Source organism: Spermophilus citellus (assembly GCF_964194105.1).
Source record: "Spermophilus citellus genome assembly, chromosome: 10".
NCBI lineage: Eukaryota > Metazoa > Chordata > Mammalia > Rodentia > Sciuridae > Spermophilus > Spermophilus citellus.
The window spans coordinates 119,274,733-119,296,979 of record NC_138197.1 but is presented as its reverse complement, the minus strand read 5'-3'; the positions used below and the strand labels follow the sequence as shown (position 1 = coordinate 119,296,979).

The 22,247-nt window shown below is 38.1% G+C and overlaps 1 protein-coding gene across 1 annotated transcript in view; it reads left to right on the top strand.

The window, feature by feature from the left end:
* The window catches only part of LOC308658298 (uncharacterized protein C12orf42), a gene marked incomplete at its 3' end in the record, with an annotated part of 165,768 nt that overhangs the window by 104,449 nt on the left and 39,072 nt on the right, over positions 1-22,247 (top strand). The window contains 1 exon segment of the mRNA XM_081310859.1: positions 3,840-3,942. Within this exon segment, the coding sequence (XP_081166985.1) occupies positions 3,840-3,942 (103 nt within the window).

Here is a 22,247-nt window from a genome sequence, read left to right as displayed (position 1 = left end):
TAGTGGAGAATGAGATAGACAGCAGAATACATCAGTCACTAGAAAGGCAATTTGTAAATCAATGGAAATGTAACTGATGTGACACAGCAATCTGTATACGGGGTAAAAATGGGAGTTCATAACCCACTTGAATCAATCTGTGAAATATGGTATATTAAGAACTATGTAATGTTTTGAACAACCAACAATAAAAAAAAAACAACTTTCTGCTGACACTAAGACATTCACATGTACTTTTGGTCTGCAGGGGAGGTACCTGTCCCATTATCAGATGGAACAAGTGAGAAAGAGGAGCTCCAATTTTTTTTCCAGCCTCCCCATGTCCTCTAATTGCCGTTGGGGTAGCTTTCCTTACGCAATGCCAAGGGAGAAAGAAGGTACGCGTTCATTGGTTACTGTACTTAGAATGGTTCCTAAAACCAGGCAAGGAAACCATGATGATCTTGGCAAACAAACAATTGGAAAGTACAGGTGCCGGGAGTATGCACAGCCCCTGAATCAACAGGACTGGGGAGGAGAGGGGGTGAGATAACAAAGAAAGGTGCTTTTCATTCAGAGAAATTTATTTCTTTTAAATATTTGCAATCTGCCGCAGATAGCACACAGGGCCACTTGGCATTATTTCCCGACAAAGGGGAGGGCTGGGTGGTAATGAGCAGATGCTGGAGTGGCCTGTGGCATGAGGTGCACCATTTGTCAAGAAGATCAATATTTGCTGTTCTTGTATCTTTGTGGGGAAAGTTTGCTCTTCTTAAAAGAAAAAAAAAAGGAAGGAAGAAAGAAAAAACGGTGGGGGTTGTGCTTAATACAAGAAGATGGATTTGGCTGCAATCAACCCAAAGCACCAAGGTCTTCACAGAGGACTTTGTACCCCTTCCCTGCCCAAAGGCGAAATGCTTCAAGTTTTAAGGAGTAAGATCCACCGAGTGATGACATAGCCTCTTTTCCTTTTCTTCTTTATCATTTCAGTTAATTCCTACTTTGATGAAAGGCCCAATTTGAATACAATGCTGTGTTTCAGAATATGTGTTAAAACATAAATCGATTCCGTTCGGTTGACAAAGCAGTCTGGCTCATGTAGTAGGGACTGTTCAAGGCACTAGGGTGATCAAGATGAAGAACATGGAGGTCTCTGCCTTAGCTTTGGATCTGTCTGTTTCCCTAATTTGTCATACTTAGATCACAGAAGGGAGAGTTATATGAGTGCTGACTAGCCTTCTAGATCAGAGAAGGGATTTTATATTTGATCCTTTAGATCAAAGTAAGGTCTACATCTTTAATGTGCATGGAGCCTTGTCATCATTCAGCTTCTGATTCCAGAGATCTAGGACGGAGCCAGAGGATCTCCACTTCTAACAGGATTCCAGGTGACATGAGTGATACAGGGCCACACTTTGAATCATAACAAATCATCACCTCCATCCACTTGTGTAACCATGTAGATTCCTAGGCTCCACCATAGGCATTTTATACCAAAACTTACATTTTTGCATGTTCTTTAGGTGATTTTTATGCATGGTAAAGTCTGAGAACCACTGTTTACATGATGGAAAATCACGGAACACTGTTTAGAAGGCAAGGCCCATATTAGACTCAGGTTTTAGAAAGAAAATGTGAAAAGGGGAATCCCATGGAGAGACCCTGAGATAAAAAGAAATGAGGGAAAAAGGATATTCATGACTTAGTTATCACAACTGCCCATCTGGAGAATATCTATGCATGGCCACCTTGGAGGTAACAGTTCAGGGCAGGAGCTACAAAATCATGGCAGTCTGTTCCAAACCTCATCTCCACTCTTGTGAGAATCCCATGGAGGTGACTGCAAACAGACCTGTGGTGGCATAGCTAATGGGTACAGAAGGACTATAGAGGATAGAGTGGGTTTGAAAGGACTTGAGAGGCTGGAACTGACAGCATTCTGTGTTGAGTAGATCTGGGAGCTAAGAGGTAAAAGAAGAAGCCAAGGGTGGCCTTCCCCATTCCAGTTTTGACATATGAATTGTTAGTTGAACCAACTAAGACAAGGAGGCAATATAGTATTTTTTTAAGAATGTGGTTTTTGAAAAGAGTGGATTTTGAGGCTTGCTTCCAACACTGACAACTTACCTATTTTTGGTAAGTAACTGAGGTTTTCATCAGCAAAATAAGGATAATGGTTGTTGGGAGAAAGCATTAGTCCACGATTGCAAATGTAGAAATTGAGGGACAGAGAGGGTGTCACCTCAGTGTGCACAAAAAGGAGTAGAGATGAGATTGGGACGTGGACTACCATGAATTTGTAGCTCCTTTCCTCAACTGTTACCTCCAAAGTGCATGCATAGATACTCTCCAGGTGGGCAGTTGTGATCACTGAGTCATGAATATACTTCTTCCATCATTTTCTTTCTGTCTCAAGGTCTCTCTTATTTCCTGTGGTACTACTTTCCCTTTAAAATGGCAAAAATTCCCTTCTTTCCACTTCTCTTGTCTTATCTGTGATGATTTCTTAAAAAGACTTTCACTCTATACCAAGAAGACAAAAAGGAAATGCTGGCAGCCAATTATAAAGTGCAGAGGTTTCTAATCCCTCCTCAGTTGATGTCCACTTTGTCACAGGAACAGCTGGTCTGGTTCACTCAGCTCCCATCTCTTGCTGTCATTTAAGAGAGATGTATCTTTAAAGCTTCTATCCCTGCTTCTGTGGTGTACAGTCATGGCAAAGGGAAATTCATACTCTAAGGCTGCCTTGGGACCCTCCCACTCAGCTCAAAGTTTCTGGCTAGAGACATAAGCCTTTTCCTTAGGGAACAGTGGAGGTGGGTGAGTGATATAGCTGTGTGGAGCAATAGGATGAAAACCTCACACATAAGATCTTGTCTTTCATGCAGGGATGGTTTGATCTCTTATAGGCCCAGCAAGTTAATTCTACCCTGAATATATACTATTCATAATACCTAACCAATGCTACCCATACAATAATATCCAATATCCTAATAATAATATTCATTCAATATCCAAATCAATAATATCCAAACAATAAAGATGGCACATAAACACTAATGGGGAATTACTGCTGACTATACATTTAGAAAGTTGTTTTTAATTAAAACAAAACCAAATTGTCTTTTCTTGTGACCTTATTTTATGTTATTTATATAATACCTTTGTAGCTCTTTTCTCTCTTTATTTTCTGTTTTGGTTATTTCAAGCCTGACTTGATAGCCTCCACTCTCCCATCTTCTGGCCCCTTGTTTATATCCTGCATCTTTACTTTGACATACTGGCTGTTTACTGGGTTCAAAATGACCTTTGCCGAAGACTTCACATGGCTACCCTTTCTTTGCCTGTAAGTCTTTGTTCTAATGGCACCATATCTGAGAAGCCATCCCTTAGTTTGTTATATAAATTCCTTTTGTCATTTTCCCATCCCCTTTAACCTTGTATTTTTCTTTACTTTAGCAATGTAAAAATTACTGACCGATACGTTATAGATATATTTATTTATTTTTGTCACCCTACACTCAAATGTCCATTTCATGAAGACAGGAACTTCATTTCTTGCACAGTGTCTAGAGGAGTGCCTGGTACACAGTATATATAACTCCATAAAGATATTTTGAATGAATAGAAACTATAGTAATTAACCCCTTTAATGAAATACATAGGAAGGACATGCATGCATGTCATAGGTAACTAGAGTCAATTGCAATTGTTCTTGGGTTATTTCATTTAAAGAATAAAGAAGTACATACTTGAAAAATTTCACTCCTTTAGGAAATTAGGAGTAGTAGGTGGCATGGATTATTTTTGAAGTCACAGACCTAATTTTATATTGTCTCTTTTTCTCTTCTACCTTACAGCCCAGCCCTCATCATGAAAGAACTGTCTTGCCCTGCTCAAGATTTGTCACTCACATGAAGAATTTCTCCAAATCTCATAAATGTAATAATCTACGTTTTCCAGGTAACTTAAGAATTAATTTCAGGAAAGATTGGGGTTTCCAAAAAAACCTCTGGAATTTACAGGTAAAAGTCATAAAGACCTTGTTGAAGATCACTTGAGCTGTGCTCCAAAAGGGCATCAAAAGAGGGGATTAGGGCTGGGGACAGAGCTCAGTTGGTAGAGTGCTTCCTTTACACGCACAAAGCCTTGGGTTCAACCCCAGCACCACAAAAAAATAAAAAAGAAGAGGGGACTCATTGGGGTATTCAGTTGATAAATCCAAAGGGACACTGGCTCAGCATGGCTGGACCCAGGATTTACTGTTCTTATGATTTTATATCTCTCTTTTAAAAAAATCACTTGATTCTCATGTTGGGTTCATTTTTGGAAAGTATAGGAAGAATGTGACCTGTCAGCTCTGGGTGCACATTAAAGCTTATAATCTTAAAAGCCCTCTCTTGCCCTCTATTAGTAACAGTTGTCCCCTCTTTCCCAATGACTGCTTTGGCCAAATTTGGTACTCCTGAGTTGGAGATGATTAAGTGTATCAGATGGGCCATTTGCTCAAAAGCTGCATTTGAGTTTTAAAAAATTGTGTGTGTGTGTGTGTGTGTGTGAGAGAGAGAGAGAGAGAGAGAGAGAGAGAGAGAGAGAAAGAGAGAGAGAGAGAGAGAGAGAGAGAGAGAGAGAGAGAGAAATGGAGGAATCCAAAATAAATTGATATGGGGCAAGATAAAGAGTATCATGTCAAAATGATGTGTGGTCATGTCAGTTATCTTCTATACAATATGGGCACCAGAGTCCATTATGACAACCTGGGACTCTCTATAAGCTGCATTTTGATGATCATTTCACTTACCCCTGACCTGAAAGGGTAAATACATTCACATGTTCAACTTACTAAGAAAAAGTTAAATTTTTAGAGACAACTTTAAAGCAGTAACTGCTATTTCACTTGGAGAATGTATTATTTTACTTTTTTAAAAAAAATTTTAGAATGTTCTCATTTATTTATTCACTTAAACTTATATATTAATAATGTTTATTTATATGTTTGGATATTGGTGTGTCAGGGCTATTGGAAAGTTTTGATGGTTTTATAAGTTTTAAAATAGTTTCAATGTCCTTGGATAATGTAATTTAATGGAGTCTTTTAAGAAACATGTTGTAATATACACTCAAACTTGTTTCTATTTAATAAAATATGAAAAGCTTGAGGAAAGAATACATTCATATGGTTCAAGAAGCAAAAATAGAAAGGTGTACAATGGAGAGTTTTGATCCCTGCCCCAAGTCCATTCTGCTTCATGTCTCTTCTCTTAACAGGGAAACACTTTCAGCATTTTCTTGAGAATCCTTCTACACTTTCTCTGAACAAATGCAAGTGCATATGAATAAATACAAGAGCACAGGTGGGCAGCCATACTCCACACCTAGCTGACTTCACTTCATACTGTATCTTGGAGCTCTCTCACTTCTGTTCATTGAGAGATTCCTGGTATATTTTTCTTTTAACTTCAGAGTTGCAGGTTTTATGGCATACCTTAGTGTATTCAGCTCATTTTGTTTGGTGGACAGAGGTGATTCTTTAGAACTAATACACTTGGTGCTCCATATCTGCAGATGGTTCTATATCCATGAATTCAACCAACTGCAGATCGATAATAGAGGTAGACCTATAACAGGTGCATCTTCACTAAGCACCATGGGACTTCTGTTCTTATCATTATTCCCTGAACATACCGTCTAGCAAGTACTTATATAGCATTTATATTGTACTAGTTATGGTAAGTAATCTAGAGGTGATTTAAAGTAATGGGAGGTTGCGTGTAGGTTATTTGTCAATATATACCATTTTATGTAAAGGACTTCAACATGCTCAGATTTTGGTATCCGCGGAGGGAGGTTTTGGCATCAATCCCCAGTGGAAACTGAAAGATGACTGTTACATGGATTTCATAGTTTAGGGTTTTGATAGCATGTATTAAAAAATGATTTAGAGTTGGGTGCAGTGGTGTATGCCTATAATCCCAGTGGCTGGGGAGGCTGAGGCAGGAGGATTCAGAAAAAGCAAGATGCTAAGCAATTCAGTGAGACCTTCAAAAGCCAGCTTCAGAAAAAGCAAGATGCTAAGCAATTCAGTGAGACCTTGTCTCTAAATAAAATATAAAATAGGGCTGGGCATGTGGGTGTGGCTTAGTGATTGAGTGTCTCTGAGTTCAATTCCCCATACAAAAAAAAAAATTTTTACCTATTCCACTATTTTTAGTGTTATAGAAAGAGTAATTTAGGCTTGACTTCAGGCAATTGATGTAATTCAATAAAAATAAATGCCAACTTCTTTTTTTATACCTTTAATTAATTAATTTTTATGTGGTGCTAAGGATTGAACCCTGTGTCTCATTCATGCTAGGCAAGCACTCTACCACTGAGCTACAACCCCAGTCCCCCAACTTCTTAATTCTTTTCTAGATACCCAGGAGGGCCAGGAATATAACTCAGTGGTAGAGTGCTTGCCTAGCATGTGTGAGGCCCTGGTTTTGATCTCCAGCACTGCAAAAAACTAACAAACAAACGAATAAATAAAATGAAGGAACAACAACAATAAACACTAGCTACTATTACTATCTGAACAATGTATGACTTCTTCAAGATTCACTATACCAGGATGTTCAGACTTGAGATTATGGCTATCACTTTGAGAATCCTCATGGCTTAAAATTATCCAACTTGCTCTGATAACTCCAAATTCCTTAATATTTATCTCAAATTTGGACACATGGAGGCCACAGGCATGGTGGGATGGACAGGGCATTGATGGGTAGGACTAGAAAATAAGCAGGGTCTGTCCAGGCATGAGGGACTCACTTGGGTGAAAGTAGCCCTTATTTTTTAGACACATGGACACAGCATTTTTATTCTGGGAACCATTTCTGGATAGAAACAGAGTCCTGTCAATAGTAAGAAGGATGATGATTAGGGTTAGGCACATGGAAGGAGAGAAGAGCCACAGCTAGGTTGGTTGCTAGGCAATAGGGAACCATTACTATTTTTTAAAGCAGAGAAGTGATATAATTCAATTGCATCCAGCAGCGGTTAAAGATAGTGATTGAGGAGACAAGATTGCAGGTGGAAAACTACTTTTTTGAGGCTATTATAATCATGAGAGTGAAAAACAATAAGGACATGAAGACATCAGTGAAGTTAGAGGAAAAGGAATGCGTAGGAGAGATATTTAGCAGGTAATGCTCACAGGATATGATTATGGACTAAAGATGAGGATTGAGAGAGAAGGCTGATCTGGGTGGCGTTTATGTATCCATTAAGTCATTCAACAAAAAGTGATTGAACAACTGTTAAATGACTGGTTCCATGTTAGCTTTTGGAGGCAGAGAAGTGAAATGTACCATTTGAGGAAGGCAACGATTAATAAGTAATTGAATAATCAAGATGATTATACATTATAATAAGAGCTGTGAAGAAAAGAAGTGGTTGTTTGCTCATGCTCCTTCATAGGGAGCCTCTCCCCAGCTCCAGTCCTTGACAACTGCCAATTTGTTTAATACCTTCATAATTTTGCCATTTCTAGAATTTCCTCTAAGTGGAATCATATGATATGTAATTTCCTAAAACTAACCTCTTTCATGTAGCATAATTCATTTGAGATTCACTTTATTGTTGAGTAGCATTCCATTGTATGCATGTACCATGGTTGTTTAATCCATACATCAGCTAAAACATGGAAGTTGTTTCAGATATTGGACAACTTCTTGGGAAATTTCATTGATTTGATTGAAATGTTTATTCAATGTCTTAATTGTGATAATGGTTACAAATCTCCATGTTGAATGAAACTCATAGCTGGATGCTAAAAGATGAATTTTTCTCTATATAGATTTTGCTTTAACAAGTCTTACATTAAAATAGCTTACATATCAAACACTTTGAAAAAGATAAGAATAAGAAAGATGAGAAAAAAGTAAATTAATGAGAGTAACCTGGGAAACAGAAGATTGGGCCTATTTAAATGTGGAAGACAGGGAAGATGTCTCTGAGGAGTTGACAGTCAGCCTGAGATATGTGTATTAGGTGTGTTCAGAAAAGAGAAAAGAGATGAGTGTATCCAGAAGGAAGAAAAGAGTAGAGTGAATTCAGAAACAAAGCAAGCAGGTTCCAGATTAGGAAGAACTTTCTAAGTTAGAATGAAGAATTTTTAGTTCTATCCTAAATTCAAGGGGAAGCCATTGAAGAGTTTAGGTAGGCCTGTTACTCTTTTCATTTACTTAAAAAAAAATTATCACACTAATTGTTGTTTAGATAATTAACTGAAGGGGGAACAAATGAGAAAGCTGGGGGACTACAGTGAAAAGTCCAAGTGGAAGAGGAAGGGGCCAAGTGAGGCTGATGATGGAGAAGATAGAGATGAGTGTGTGTGTGTGGGGGTGTTGGGTATCATTTTTGGATGGATATAACCAGCAAGATTTGCTAATAGTTAAGATATGTGGGTCAGGGATCCAGGACAAGTCCTGATTTTGGGCTTGAAGAGACAGGGTGAGTACACAACCAGAAATATGAAAAATTGTGCTCTATATGTGTAATAAGAATTGTAATGCCTTCTGCTGTCATATATAAATAAAAAATAGATAAACTAATTAATTAAAAATTAATTAATTAATTAAAAGAGAGAGAGAGTCAGGGTGATGGTTTTTCCATTTACTGGGTTGGATTATTATTGAGTGAAGACCTTTTTTTTTTTTCAAAATGAGATTAGTTTTATGTAAAATGTAACTAGAGGGGACTTAATTGGGAAGGCTACAAAGAGCGAAGAGACACCAAGTTTCCATTGATCCTGACAGATATATATATATATATATATATTTTTTTTTTAATTTTTTTAAATTTTTATTGTTGGTTGTTCAAAACATTACATAGTTCTTGATATATCATATTTCACACTTTGATTCAAGTGGGTTATGAACTCCCATTTTTACCCCGTATACAGATTGCAGAATCACATCGGTTACACATCCATTGATTTACATATTGCCATACTAGTGTCTGTTGTATTCTGCTGCCTTTCCTATCCTCTACTATCCCCCCTCCCCTCCCATCCCCTCCCCTCTTCTCTCTCTACCCCCTCTACCTGTTTTAAAGAAGAAACTACAGAGTTCAATAAGACCTAGTGTCACCCTCCCCCCACCATCCAGACTCAGTCACAAACTCTGAAATGCTATTTGGATTAATTGCTCTTATCCCTGAAATGGCTTTTCCCAGATGTAGTCCCGTTATCTCTCAAAAACCCTCAGAAATCTCATATCCATGAGGTGGCTCTAGTTTCTATTCTGTTTAGAGCTTGACTAAGCAAAATGTCATGGAATTGCAAAAATAGCCACAAAAATTCATTTCCTTCTTGAATGTGGCCCCTTGAAATGTGTTTTTTTCTACACTACCCATCAAAAGGAGGAGTTTAATTCTCCACCCCCTTGAAACTCAGCTGCAGGACTGGTTTGGCCCAATGGGACACTTGAAAATATCATATAAATAGATAATTTGGAAAGGCTTGTGAATTGAGGCTTGCCCTGTCACTGCTGGGAAACATCCCATCTTTCTAGGAATGTGCCCAGGCTAACCTGCCAAATGATGAGAAATGAGCTGGTCACCCCCAGCTGATAGCAGAAAGGTGATCCTTCTACACCAATGAATTTGACTGTGGGAAGACCTGAAAGAGTATGTGTTCATTTTCAAGTATCAAGCTCAAGGTGAGTTGGTTCCAAGCAGAAATGCCCAGTCAATCCAAAGAGTCATGGGGAGTAATATGTATATGTGTATGTATATATTATTTATACATGTACATTACTTATATATATATACATCTATACATACATATATATGATATATAAATAAACATAGTATATATATATATATATATATATATATATATATATGTATATAACTGAAGAACTAGTTAAGTTCTGGAATGGTTTATTACACAGCAAAACTAACTGCTATACCACCCAGTAAACAGTCTCAGACTGACAGCTGCCTATGTTGAGTCTATGGATAACTTTATCACCTTTTCTTATTTCATTCTGGGTACCCTGTTAGATATTGGGGGACACACAAATACATTTATCAGGGTGATTGTCCTCAAGAGAGAGATTGGGAATTTTCATAAAGAATAAGCTATCTGACTGACAATGAGTTCAACAAGTATTTATTAAATGCTTTCTCTGCACCAAGCACTGTCCTGGGTACTGGGAGTAGCCCTTAGAAAAATATGGACAAATTCTTATAGGGGTTGGGGAGTATAAAATTGTTTCTATCAATTAATGAAGCCTCATAAACTTTTAGTTTTCTTATGACTGACTTCATCCAGGTGACCTCAGAATGTCACATGGGTGGTGACCCAGCTACTGGCCTCAGTCTTTGCAGTAGGTAGGGGACCGTAGCTTGGAGAAGGTGGGAAGATGGGCAGTAGGAAGGTGCAAGGGAGACCTGGGATCCCATTTACCTGGACTGGCCCAATCTCACATGAAAGCCACAATCTGCCTCTCCAGAATGGAGACTGCAGCATTTCTCAGGGGCACAAATGTGCTTTGGGAAGGTTTTTGAGATTCTCATTGTCTACTACCATTCTGTTGGCAGTAAGAGTGGGCTTAGCTCAATTCATTCGCTGTAAAAGTTTCCCGAAGGTCAGAGATCCGTGTTATAGACCACAGAGGTTTCCTAGAAAAGACTCATTTTCTGCTTCTCTCAGGTGAAATAAAAAGAGATGAAATGGCTTGGTAATGTCTAAGCTTGTTCACACATACCACCTGGCACTTTTGAGTTATATTTTGAGTGACTGAAGGGCGGATGAGGCCTGCCTGGGCCTTGAAGGGCAGCCCCCTCTCTGTTTCCCTGATGATTTCATGTTCTTTTTTTGGCTTATCTGAGAGCTCACACTAAAGCTTATGAGAAAGCTCTTACATTCTGACAGAATTCCTTCAGGGCACTCACCCTCCTGGAGAAATGGTGGTTCCCAGTGGCACCTTGAATACTTCTCTACCATTCTCACCACTTTCTTGCAAAGAGCTTGGGGTGGGATTTGCCATCTCACTCCTGGGTGAAAACCACTTTTCATGGATTGACAGAAATCTGCATTTGGGGGCCAGTTTCTAGCTGTTCAGCTTTTGGGGGAAAATGAAACAAATACAAACCCAGGGCTTAGTTCTTGGGAAATTCAGGAAGTGTCTCCCAGAAGCCGAGGGGAGGACATTTGTCAAAGTGCCTATGCTGCTGGTCCCCATATAAATGCTCTTTCTCCTTTGTTGCTTCCAGACTCTGAAGAATAAAACTCCAGCACAAGCCAAGGAGGAACTGGCGGTGAATGCCACAGTGTTTTCTAATCCATGTGGATCAAATCCACGCAAGTTTTGATTCTGTAAAGAATCTAGCATGCTGGATTAATCACGTGGATTAATAAAACACAGTCGCCTTCTCTCACTGGCGCTGTCTAGCCTTTGTGCTTGCCCCCCTGCCTCCGCCTTTTTTGAATTCTATGAAACTCTGCTGGGACAAAGGAGTGGCGTTCTTTGAGTAACATGACAGTTGGGCCACTGGTCCACCCTTTGGGAAGGTAGGCTCCCTGAATTTTTCAGCAGGCAGAACTCTTGTTTGTCCCTCTATGGTAATGTCTGTGCCATGGAGAATAACTCTGGGTGTTTTGGGGGCGGCTTACATTTTGTAGAGTTTTGCTGAAAGCAAAATGTATCATGCCAAGAGAGCAAAGGCTCCGTAGAGAGTGTCTGATCATGAGGGGCATTAGCCAAAGGCCTGGGCTAGGTGGATGCATGTGTCTCAACTCTACAGAGCCTGTTTGAGCCCACACCTCCCTGTTTTCCAGGATAAGACTAGTTGGTCTTTGTCTAATTCAACACCAATAATCACTAACATTCATTGAATTTGACTATGTGCCAGGCGTTGTTTAAATCCTCAGAGGGACGGTATGGGACAGATACGTTATTATTTCCATTTTCTGGTAAGATAACTGGGATCAGGGATGTTCAATATCTTACTGGATTTCACACTACTGTCAAGTGGCAGAGTTGAGACAACTTAGACTTGAACCCTGGCTGCTCTTCTCTCTTGCTGAAAGCCTGTCTGTTAAGCCTTATTTATTTGTATCTTCAAAAATTTGACACATGCTCCCAGCCTGTGTTTCAGTGTTTCTTAATGTGCGGTGCCTTCTTCAACCAGATGTGGTAATGTGGCAGGTAAGTTCCTATGTCAGCTCAGAGTGGTTATTATTCAGAAGCTCAAAAACCTTTATTCTCAGCCTCACAGGGAAGGAAAAGCATAGAGGAAGAAGTGGATGGAGATCAAGAGAGGGGCTAAAACCAGGGGAGAAGAAGCAAAATCTTGAAATATTTTATTTTTATTTTCTCCTGCAGAACACTGTCCTCTCTCAGTCTCTCTCTGTGTGAGAATTCATTTACCTTAGTCCACTTGGCTTCTTCAAATTAGGAGCAAAGAATTCTGCCCCTCATTAGCTGCTTGGCCTTTCTTATGCATTTTGGGGCAAAGGGTAAGTTAAGAATCAGAAAAATTGAAGAACCAAAAAATAATAAAATAAAATGCTAGTAGTAAGAGAAAAAGAAAAATTATAACATCAAGTGGGGCAAAGAGGAAGAACGAGGGAGCCTGTGGTGCCAGCTGGGCTTGACGGAGGGCTTTAGGGCCCTGGGGATGGAAGAGGATGAGGAGAAGAGTGGGGACAGCTGGTGTACTTATGGCAAGAGAGTGGGGGGAGAAATAGAAACCAGACAAGGGGAAAGGGGACAGGAAGGGAGAAGAGAGGGTGAAGGTTGGAAGAATTTGAAATGCCTTATGAATCTGAACCTTCTCCAGTATTTCCTCAGAATGAAATTAAGATTTCAAGTGATCTTTAATTATTTTTTGGATGTCAGCTTTCTTTTTTTATTTTATTTTATTAAGTTAAGATGGGCCACAAAGGGGCTCCTCACCTGAGGGATTATATATCTTAAGATCTCCGGGATATGGGCACATATGCTACCTCTATCTTCTCGGTCCAAATTCAGCTCCATCACTAAAGCAGGCAAGAACTATCACTTGCTTCTCTTTGGACATATGATATATTTATTCACTTTTTATTCAAAAATAATACTCGCTGAATGTGAATGTGAAAACCCTGGAGTGAACACAGCGTGGTCCTCGTCTTTGGAGATGTTGTTTTCTAGGGGAGGAAGCAGAAACTAAAGCCATTAAAGTATATAAACAACACAACTATGGACTGTAAAAGGGATAATGAAATAAGTAAAGTGAAGCAACTCCCTGCAAAAACGACAGTTCAACTTGGATCTATAAAATGAGGACTCAGTTACGTGAACTCTGGATAGAAAGGCAAGTTATTCATTTTTAGGAAAATGTCTAGGAAATATATTTCTAATAACATGTCTTCACATCTCCATTTGTGAAAATCAAAGTATTTAGAGAAATCAATAGAATTTACCTAATCTGAACAACAGAGAAAAAAAAGTCAAAAAAAAAAAAAGAAAAAGAAAATTTATGGGGGATATGTGGGATCAGAGCAAAAATGCTAACGTGTGTTGCTGGAGTTCTAGAAGGAGAATTGAGTGAGGGACTGATACAAGATATGAAGAAATAACAGCTGAACATTTCCTATATTTGGTTAAAGATATAAAACCACATATTCAAACAGCTAAATGAGTCCCCAATGAGATCTCTGCTAACCCACATTGTAATAGAACTTCTGAAAATTAAGGAAAAATTAAGGTGTTTGTGGCCCTTAAATTCCTGGTATAAATAAATAAGTGAAGATTTAGTGTTTGGTTGGAAAATTGTCTAATCACTTGTTGTATGTGTGAGAGACTAGCCAGGAACATTTGGCATACTTTCAAAAGGGTTCCACAGGAAATAATTTAATGAAGGGATAACATGCAGAGAGGTAGAGTGGGTTAGTAAAATATTTAGGACTAGAATCAGTGGGAGGCCATTACTTTTCTAAATATTTCTACCAGCACAGATGGGTCACACAGTTGATGCCTGACTGGAATTAGGTGGAAGAAGAAGATGTCCACTACCTTAACTGAGGCAAGACAAGGAGGAAGCAGGAGGAGAGAGAACAGATACCTTTCTCTTCTTTTGCAACCCTCTGCTCTCCTCCTAGAGCCTCATTTACCTAAGCCCAGCCACTGGGAATGGGGCTTAGGTGACACAGTCCACAGAGACAAGTCTTATGAGGCACAGATCTTTCCAGAAAAGAATAGAAAGTAGTTATAGGAGATGCATCAGAAAATGGAGAATAATCAGCACCTACTTAGAAGTAAAAACTTAGGTTCTATAGTGAGGAAGTCTGGGTTGGGCAAGTCACCCACATTCTTTGGGCTAAAAATTACTCCTCTGTTAAATAAAGACACGGGACTAGGTCATTTCTAATATTATCTTTTAACTCTAAGCATCTTATCAATGCTCTGACACCTGATATCTGGGTTGCAACTAAGGCAGAGCCTTAAGCTCTAGGTGCTTTCAGACTATACTAAATATTCTATTAGAAAGTCTCACTTAATTGTCTTTCATTTCCTCTGAATTAATAAGTGTTCTCCATTTCCTTTGTAGAACATTCAGACACTCCCAGCACAATGACAATAAGCTGCTCTGGGGTTTGCCTAGCTGGTCCTAACTGAGTAGCATATTTGCCAAGAGTAAGCTGTCTATTCCGTGACCATTCATGACAGTTGTATTTGTTATGCTCACATAACAAATATTAGATGAGTGGAAAACTTATCTGAAAATTAATTCAAGTACTTCAGAAATGTTTTCTAAGTCAGATTTAAATTTGTTAAATTTCAGACATCTGCAAGAATTTAGAAGTAAATTACTAATATCTAGAAAGAATTTGCATTCAATTATTTTTTGAAATACTTCATACTTTTTAGGAAGAAATTAAGTGAACTTCAGGAAATGGAAATCAGTCACCATTACTATGCAATTGTTGCTAGGCATTCTGAATGCTATATTTTCAAGAAAGGAAACTCAAACTCCATCATCAGGCACATGTTCAAAGATAAGGCATTGGCTCGCTATTAAAAAAATGGTAAAAATGAACATACATATGTTTTAAATTAAAATGTTTAAAAATTTTTTTGCTGGACTAATTTTTTATTAACTGACCATTTTTGGACATAATCAAATTACAAGAGGGCTTATACTATCCTTGATCTTCAGCATGGTACCACCACTAAGCTTTCCTTATAACTCATTGAAAATAGCATTCCATTTTAATACACCCTAGGACTTAAATAATTTATTATTTCTGAGTCTGGGTTAGTGCATTGCATTAAACTAGCCCATCCTCTTTGATCCTAATGCATTATGTCTTAGAAGTGTGAATCCATGCTTACTCAAGAAATGTGGGGTTGCTCTGAAGCATGAATTACTCATTATCAAAGAACATCCTCAAAATGGAATGACATTTGCTATTGAATATCATTTGAGTAGTGAATTCCGAGCTTCTTCTATAGACATATACTTTTAAAATAAACTCTTCTTAAAGAATAATCCTTACATTGTTTTCAGCATGCATGAGAAGTCCTTTGCCTGGTACCTGGCCTTGGAGAGAGATCATTGAATATCGCTTTGTTATGACATCTGTCACTTCAAATATTGAATATACTCTGCTATCTTCCCCAGATATTAATAGACAGAAGACCTCCAAGAGGTCTTTCTTTACAACTGTCTGTAAAACTGGGTTGGATGGGGCATTTGAAGGGACAGACAGGGACAGGAGGCAGAAGGAAAAGGCTATGGCTAGTTTCAGGAATTAGTTGTTTCTACTATTATATTATCTATAGTTTTCTGAGAAATCCCACATTCTGTAAAATAGTGTGCAAAAGTAGTAAAAATCAGAAGGGGCTGATTAATAACAACATGTGCATCTTTGATATACCACAAAATAATAACAACCCCAGTGAAAGTTCTGACTAAAAAAGTATGTTGAGTTTCTTGTAATGAACCAGGACAGTATATCCACACTTTGAATTCTTTTAAGGAGATAAATGTGAAGAAATAGGTGAAGGATTTAGGCTGCCAAATTTTGAAAAAAGATTTGGAAGACTGGCACAACAGCTTTGGAGGATAGAAACCCTGGGTCCAACTGCGTAGAAAAGAATGAGGTGTTGAGGGGGTATGGACAACCTTATTCCTCTGGCAATTGCTAGGCTCTGCTATGGCAGGGCAAGTTGCTTTCAGCTACTTTCTCTAGTGGTTCAAACATTAAGATAGTTAGAGAAATTACATATGAAAAACGTGACATTATATTGATGTCTTCTCTTATTTACCAATGATGAACTAATTCACTTTACAGAAATGCATACTGTAACAGGAAGTATTTGAGAAATTCAGGTGATATTTAAATGTTTACCATGATCCATCTGCTTTTAGATTCTGCTTTTTAAGAAGAAATTAATTTTGCTATTCTACAAGGTATTCATAGCAGAATACTGTTAGTACATTATGTGGCTAAGGTGTATATTTGAGAAGTGTTGTCCTAAAAGCGGTGTTGACTAAAAGTAGCTACAAGCTACGCCTGGTGGGCTGCAATTTCTTCCAACATTAAAAAGATTAAATAGAAGCGATAATAATAATAGGTAATGTTTATTGAACATTTGTGTCATTAACTAACTCTGCTCAGCTCTTTGCATATGTTAGCGCATTGAATCACCATATAACTAACCCCTTGCAACTGTTCCTAAAATTAACATTTCAGACTTTGAGTTTGGGCCTCAGAATCAATTCTTAACTAACCATTATACTACTGTCTTCAGCATATGTTGTGGTAGACCATCCTGTTCACTCCCAGAGACACTTTTCAGAGGGACATGACCAAGAAGTCCTTGTTCAGAATCCACCTTGATTTCATTTTAATGCATGGCAAGTCTTGCTCATCTTGAGATCAGAGACATATTTACCTTTTCTCCTAAGGAACAGTATTAATCTTCTCCTAAGGAAAGATATGATACATTTTCTTCTCATGGTAACATGGTGGACAACAATAGGGTCATTATCTTAGTCACTACCCTCAACATTTTCCAGAATATTCTCTAATCTATATTTCTCTGATTAGAAAACTTGTAAAAAAGTATATTTTGACACCTTCTTTTACAAAACAAGAAGCTTAATTAACTATGCTTATTCCCAATGCTGCTTCGCTCCTCAGTCTTTATGTAATTTAGAATTTGGATACTTTCAATGAAAAATTTAAAGAAACACATTTACTTGGTATATTTTCTGACCCCTTGCATATCATAAGAAAGCATTTTTTATTGTTTTGCTATGTGAATGAAAACTTAATGAGAACCAAAATTATTTGGTGTATGTAGATGATTGTCCATTGTCTCTCCCATTTAAAATTGCATACAAAGAAGCACAGTCCCAATCTTATTTTTGTACAGAGGTAGATGTTTGTAACTTCTCTTGGATAGTTGCACAGCTTTTCTTCTTTTTGTTACCAGTTTTTCTTTCTGAAGAAAGACCAAATATTTCAGCACAAGCCAATATATAAATCTTAAATTAATTTTTCTCAAAACACAGGGAACTCTTTAACTTTGAATTATCCAGACTTACTTTTAACCTCAGTTATTTTTATGCAATAATATCTTTGCTTATTGCATAGATTTCAGTTGCTCTTTGGTTTTAGTCAGATTTTCTTTTTTTCCTGCTGTGACCAAAAGACTGACAAGAACAATTAGAAGAGAAAAAGTTTATTTGGGGGTTCATGCTTTCAGAAGTCTTAATCCATGGACTCATTGCTCTGGGCTGGAGAGGAGGCAGAACATCATGACAGAATGGTATGGCAAAGGCAAGCAATTGGGAAAATGGCATCAGGAAGAGAAAGAGAGAGAAAGAGAGAGAAAGAGAGAGAGAGAGAGAGAGTGCTCACCAGTTACCACTCATTTAATCCCATCAGAGGTCAATCAACTGATTAGGTTAAGGCTATGACCCAATCATTTCTCCTCCAAACTTCTGACATTGTCTTACATGTGAGCTTTTGAGGGACACCACAACTAAACCACAGCAGGCACTCATAACCCAATCATTTCATCTCTCAACTTTCTTGCCTTGTCTCACACATGTTTTGGGGGGACATCTCTTGTCCAAACCAAAACATCTTTCCCTAGTTTTTTTCTAGGAACACCTACATTTCTTACATTTCATTTCTATTTGTCCTTATCTTCCCTCCATATTTTCTGTTTTTTCCTGGTTTTCCTTTCTTTGTCCTGTTTTCTTCACTAAGGATGAGCTTCTCAAGTTCGCCATGCACATCAGGATCAGTCAAATGCAACAGAGGCTGCTCTGCCCAGTGTCGAGGCCCCACCCTTGTCTAGTTTCCCTCGTCTTAGAAGATGATCTCATGTTCCAGAAGCTCCAGTGAGTTCTCAGGTGTATCATCTTCAGTGAGCACTGTTCTGAGAGCCCTCAGCTGACCTCACCTCAGACCTCATAGACTTCAATAGGTTACAGGTGCCCCTGTAAACTAGTCATGGGAAGAGGAATGGAGTTTTCCCAGGGGGATTTTCTCCTGAGCTGGGAATAGGGTTCCTTCCATAAGGTATGGATACATGAGAAAGATGGCTTCTGTTTGTAGAAAACATGGTTTCTGTTTGCACCAACAGCATCTGCTGTATGCACCTTACTAGGATTTGATGTGTGTGTGTGTGTGGGGGGGGGTGTGGTTATTGCATGTACTCATCCATTTTGCCATTGGTCTTTAATTTCTTTGCTGCACATCTTGTTTTTGATCATCTAAAGCTCTTGTCATTTCACCTTATCCTGCTCTGTTGTAGGGTTCTGCTCCTGTTCAGTAAGGTTATGTCTTTTTTATTCCATTAAGGATTCCAAATGACTGATTGTAGGAGGTTTTTCTGAGTCTTTGGGATGATGTATTCTCTTTCCTATTTTGATGTCTATCTATCTATCTATCATCTATCTATCTATCTATCTATCGATCAATCTATCTGTATAAATATATATCACATACCCATGTATATATGATATATATTACATTTATATATAGCATTATATAAATTAGAACTCTGTCCTCTTGTAGTGAGCAGCAGTCTTTCTGGGCCTTGGTGTTTCTGGAGGACATGCAGAGCAGGTATTGTTTGCCTCTGTTCATTATCCATTGGAAGGAACGTTGCAGGCCTATGGCCAGGACTATTTCCAGGGTTCTGCCTATAGTCTCATGAGAAGGTAGATCTTCCTCCACTGTCTGGTTTTCTAGTGCCCACAGATTGTAAGAGTGGCTATAACTCCTATAAACATTTGTTACCATGAGGCTTTTCACCTACCTAATGTTTTACTTTTAGGGTCTCTGACTGCTGGAATAGACTACAACTGCCCTTCTTCTTACTTCTTCCTGCATACAGGCAGGATCGAAGGCAGGGATCGGAGTAGTATATGTCCTACCTTAAAAAGTCAGTTTACTTAATCTCAGGGTGGCTATGCTTTTTATGTTTCTTTTTGTCCACCAATTCTTGCTTTCTGGGGGCAATGGTGTGGAGCAACGTATATATATTTTAAAACACCATGTGGTACACCATAACTGTCTACAGTTCTCAATTTACATACAGTTAAGTTATAGTGTTATGGTATTGATTCATTCATATGCTACAGTTATGTGATATAATGAATTAATGTGGGTTAACCTGGTAATTGTAGCAATAATACTATTATTTATTTAAAGGTTTAGCCTTTGATCAGTTCTAATTTAATATTTAAATGGCATGTAATTAATGAAAGTGATTATATTCAAAACCACTGAGGATTGTTATCCACTTCTATGTGAAAACAACAAAAATATGTTTTTTTCCTGTGAATTTTCCTATAGTTAACATTGGAGGATTGAAATTAATAGAACATGTTGGAGTTATTTCTATAATTATACTCCAGAAAGTATATGACTAATGGAGGGAGAAGTTCTCTGATCCTCATAAATCAACCAAATTTACTGTTTCTAAGACTTATCTCAACTCTCCTTATGTGCATAGTTATTACGGATTTGCAATCCTAGGGTATGTACCATTTTATATTTTTCTTTAATTTACCATTACATCATCTTTCTATATCTCTTCCTAGTTCAGTTCAATAAGCTTTCCAACATTTTCTTTTAATTGCTTAACAGTATTATGTGCTGTTGACTTAACTATCATTATATTAAACATTTCTCTCTTGTGGGACATTTAGGTTGCTTTATTTTTTTTTCTTTTTGTGAATAATCACAAACTTGTCTCTAAAGAATCCAAGAATTGCACTGAATTAAACTATTGCTCTTGTTGCATATTTAATAGGCATATCAGCAAAAAGTAGCCTTAGCTCAGCATCTAAGAATGACAAAGTTCTGTGCAGAGATGGACATAATTTCATAATTTTATGATTAACTGGTTTTAATCTGCAAAAGTGATGATAGTAAAGATGCTGCCAAGTCCTAGATGGCACTTGGCTAATGATGATAAAGAAGATGATGAGGATGGTAATGATAATGACATCATCAACAGCAATAATAGTGATAAAATATTTATTGAGCCCTTGCTATGTGCCAAGAACTCCTCTCAGTGCTTTGTGTGTATTAACTCACTTGATCCTCAGCAACCCTATGAGTAAAGTACTCCATCTCCATTTCATAGAAGAGAAAACATACATAGGAGAGCTAAGTAATTCCTAATTATTATGGAGCAAATACCTCCTTTCCTGTATGATTTATGTTCATTATTGTGCTAACTGCTTTACCAGTTGTATCTTCATTTAATTCTCCCAAGTCCTTAAAAAGAGGGTAATTAATACTCCCATTTGCACATGCAAAATATTTGAAGGCAAAGAGAGAAAGTCAAACGTCTGAGGTCACAGTACTTGTAAAGATCAGAGATTCAGACTCTGCCTGATCCCAAAGGAGCTTCTGAAGTCTTAGCTACTTAGGCTGGACTGCCATTCTGGAAACTAAATCAAATGAAGTGAAATGATTTAACCAGAGATAACTCATAAGCAGTAGCCAATTGTAAACGAAACCTATGTCCCTTCTCCTAGGTTAATGTCCTTTCCAATATACAATTGTAATTTTGATTATCTTTTTGCATGGCCTTTTTTCCAGGGTTGTTTTTATTCTTCCTCTCTTTCTGCCTCGTCTTTTCCTTCTGTAGAACACCCTTTTCTTCTCTTCTCATATGCACACTGTCATGCACAGTCACAAATTTGCCATGTCCTATTCTAGACTTTCCAGGCAGTTGGTAGCCCTATTAGGCTCCGTGTTAGGGCAGATGGTGACATGATACAAAAGTGTGGGTGGGCCACTTTCTCTAAGAAGGAGATACCAGCAGCAAAGCAGGGATTGACATATCATTATTGACTGGAATCAGGGCCAAGCCCTCAGAGTTTTCTAAGTAGGGAATAGAATTGGGGTGTATCTTGCTGATCAGCCCATGTGCAGAGTTTTCATGGATATTTCTGCATGGAGAAGTTCCATGTGCAGTGATATTCCCTCTTTGGCCATGAACATGGACATTCAGCTGGTGTTCTCATTGCACCAGGAGAACCCAGCTTAGGAAATTTGAATTAGATTATTTTTTATATTTGTGGTTGAGGTCAGGAGGACTTCTATATCTTGATCCAACATCTAGCTGCCCTGGCCTCCATCTTTGTTGTACAAGAAAGATGGAAACAGCTGAAAATGACTTAGCCTTGCCCAAATATGGAAAAGACTTCTGCTTCTCTCTCTTTTGGTCACATCAGGTGATATCTATCTGGTAACATGCTTGGCTTTGCCATTGTTCCTTAGATGAAAAGATATGTGTCTTTGGCTCTAGATGTGGACATTCAGGTAGTGCTTGATATGGTACTAGGTCAATGGCTGTAGCATTAAAATGAACAGCCCAGAGAAAAACAGATATTTCTCCTTATATTTCAATTGGGGCATTAATAAATCTCAGGCTTCTGAAATGCCATCAAAATGCATGTTAGGAAATATTCCTCGGTTCACCAGATTACTTCTTTTAAGACCTTTCAATTGCATAATTACTGTTATAAATAGGTTTTTTTGAAACAGAAAACTCTGTAGTCTAATTTAAAAATATATTTTATTTTAGCATGTTTTCCTTTTAAAGCAATGCTTTTCTTTTTGTTTTGGTTTTGGTACTGGGGATTGGACCAGAGGTGCTTTTCCACTGAGCCAAAGAACTGCATCCCCCAACTCTTTTTACTTTTTTATTCTGAGGCCCTTGTTTAGTTGCTTAGGGCCTCCCTAAGTTGCTGAG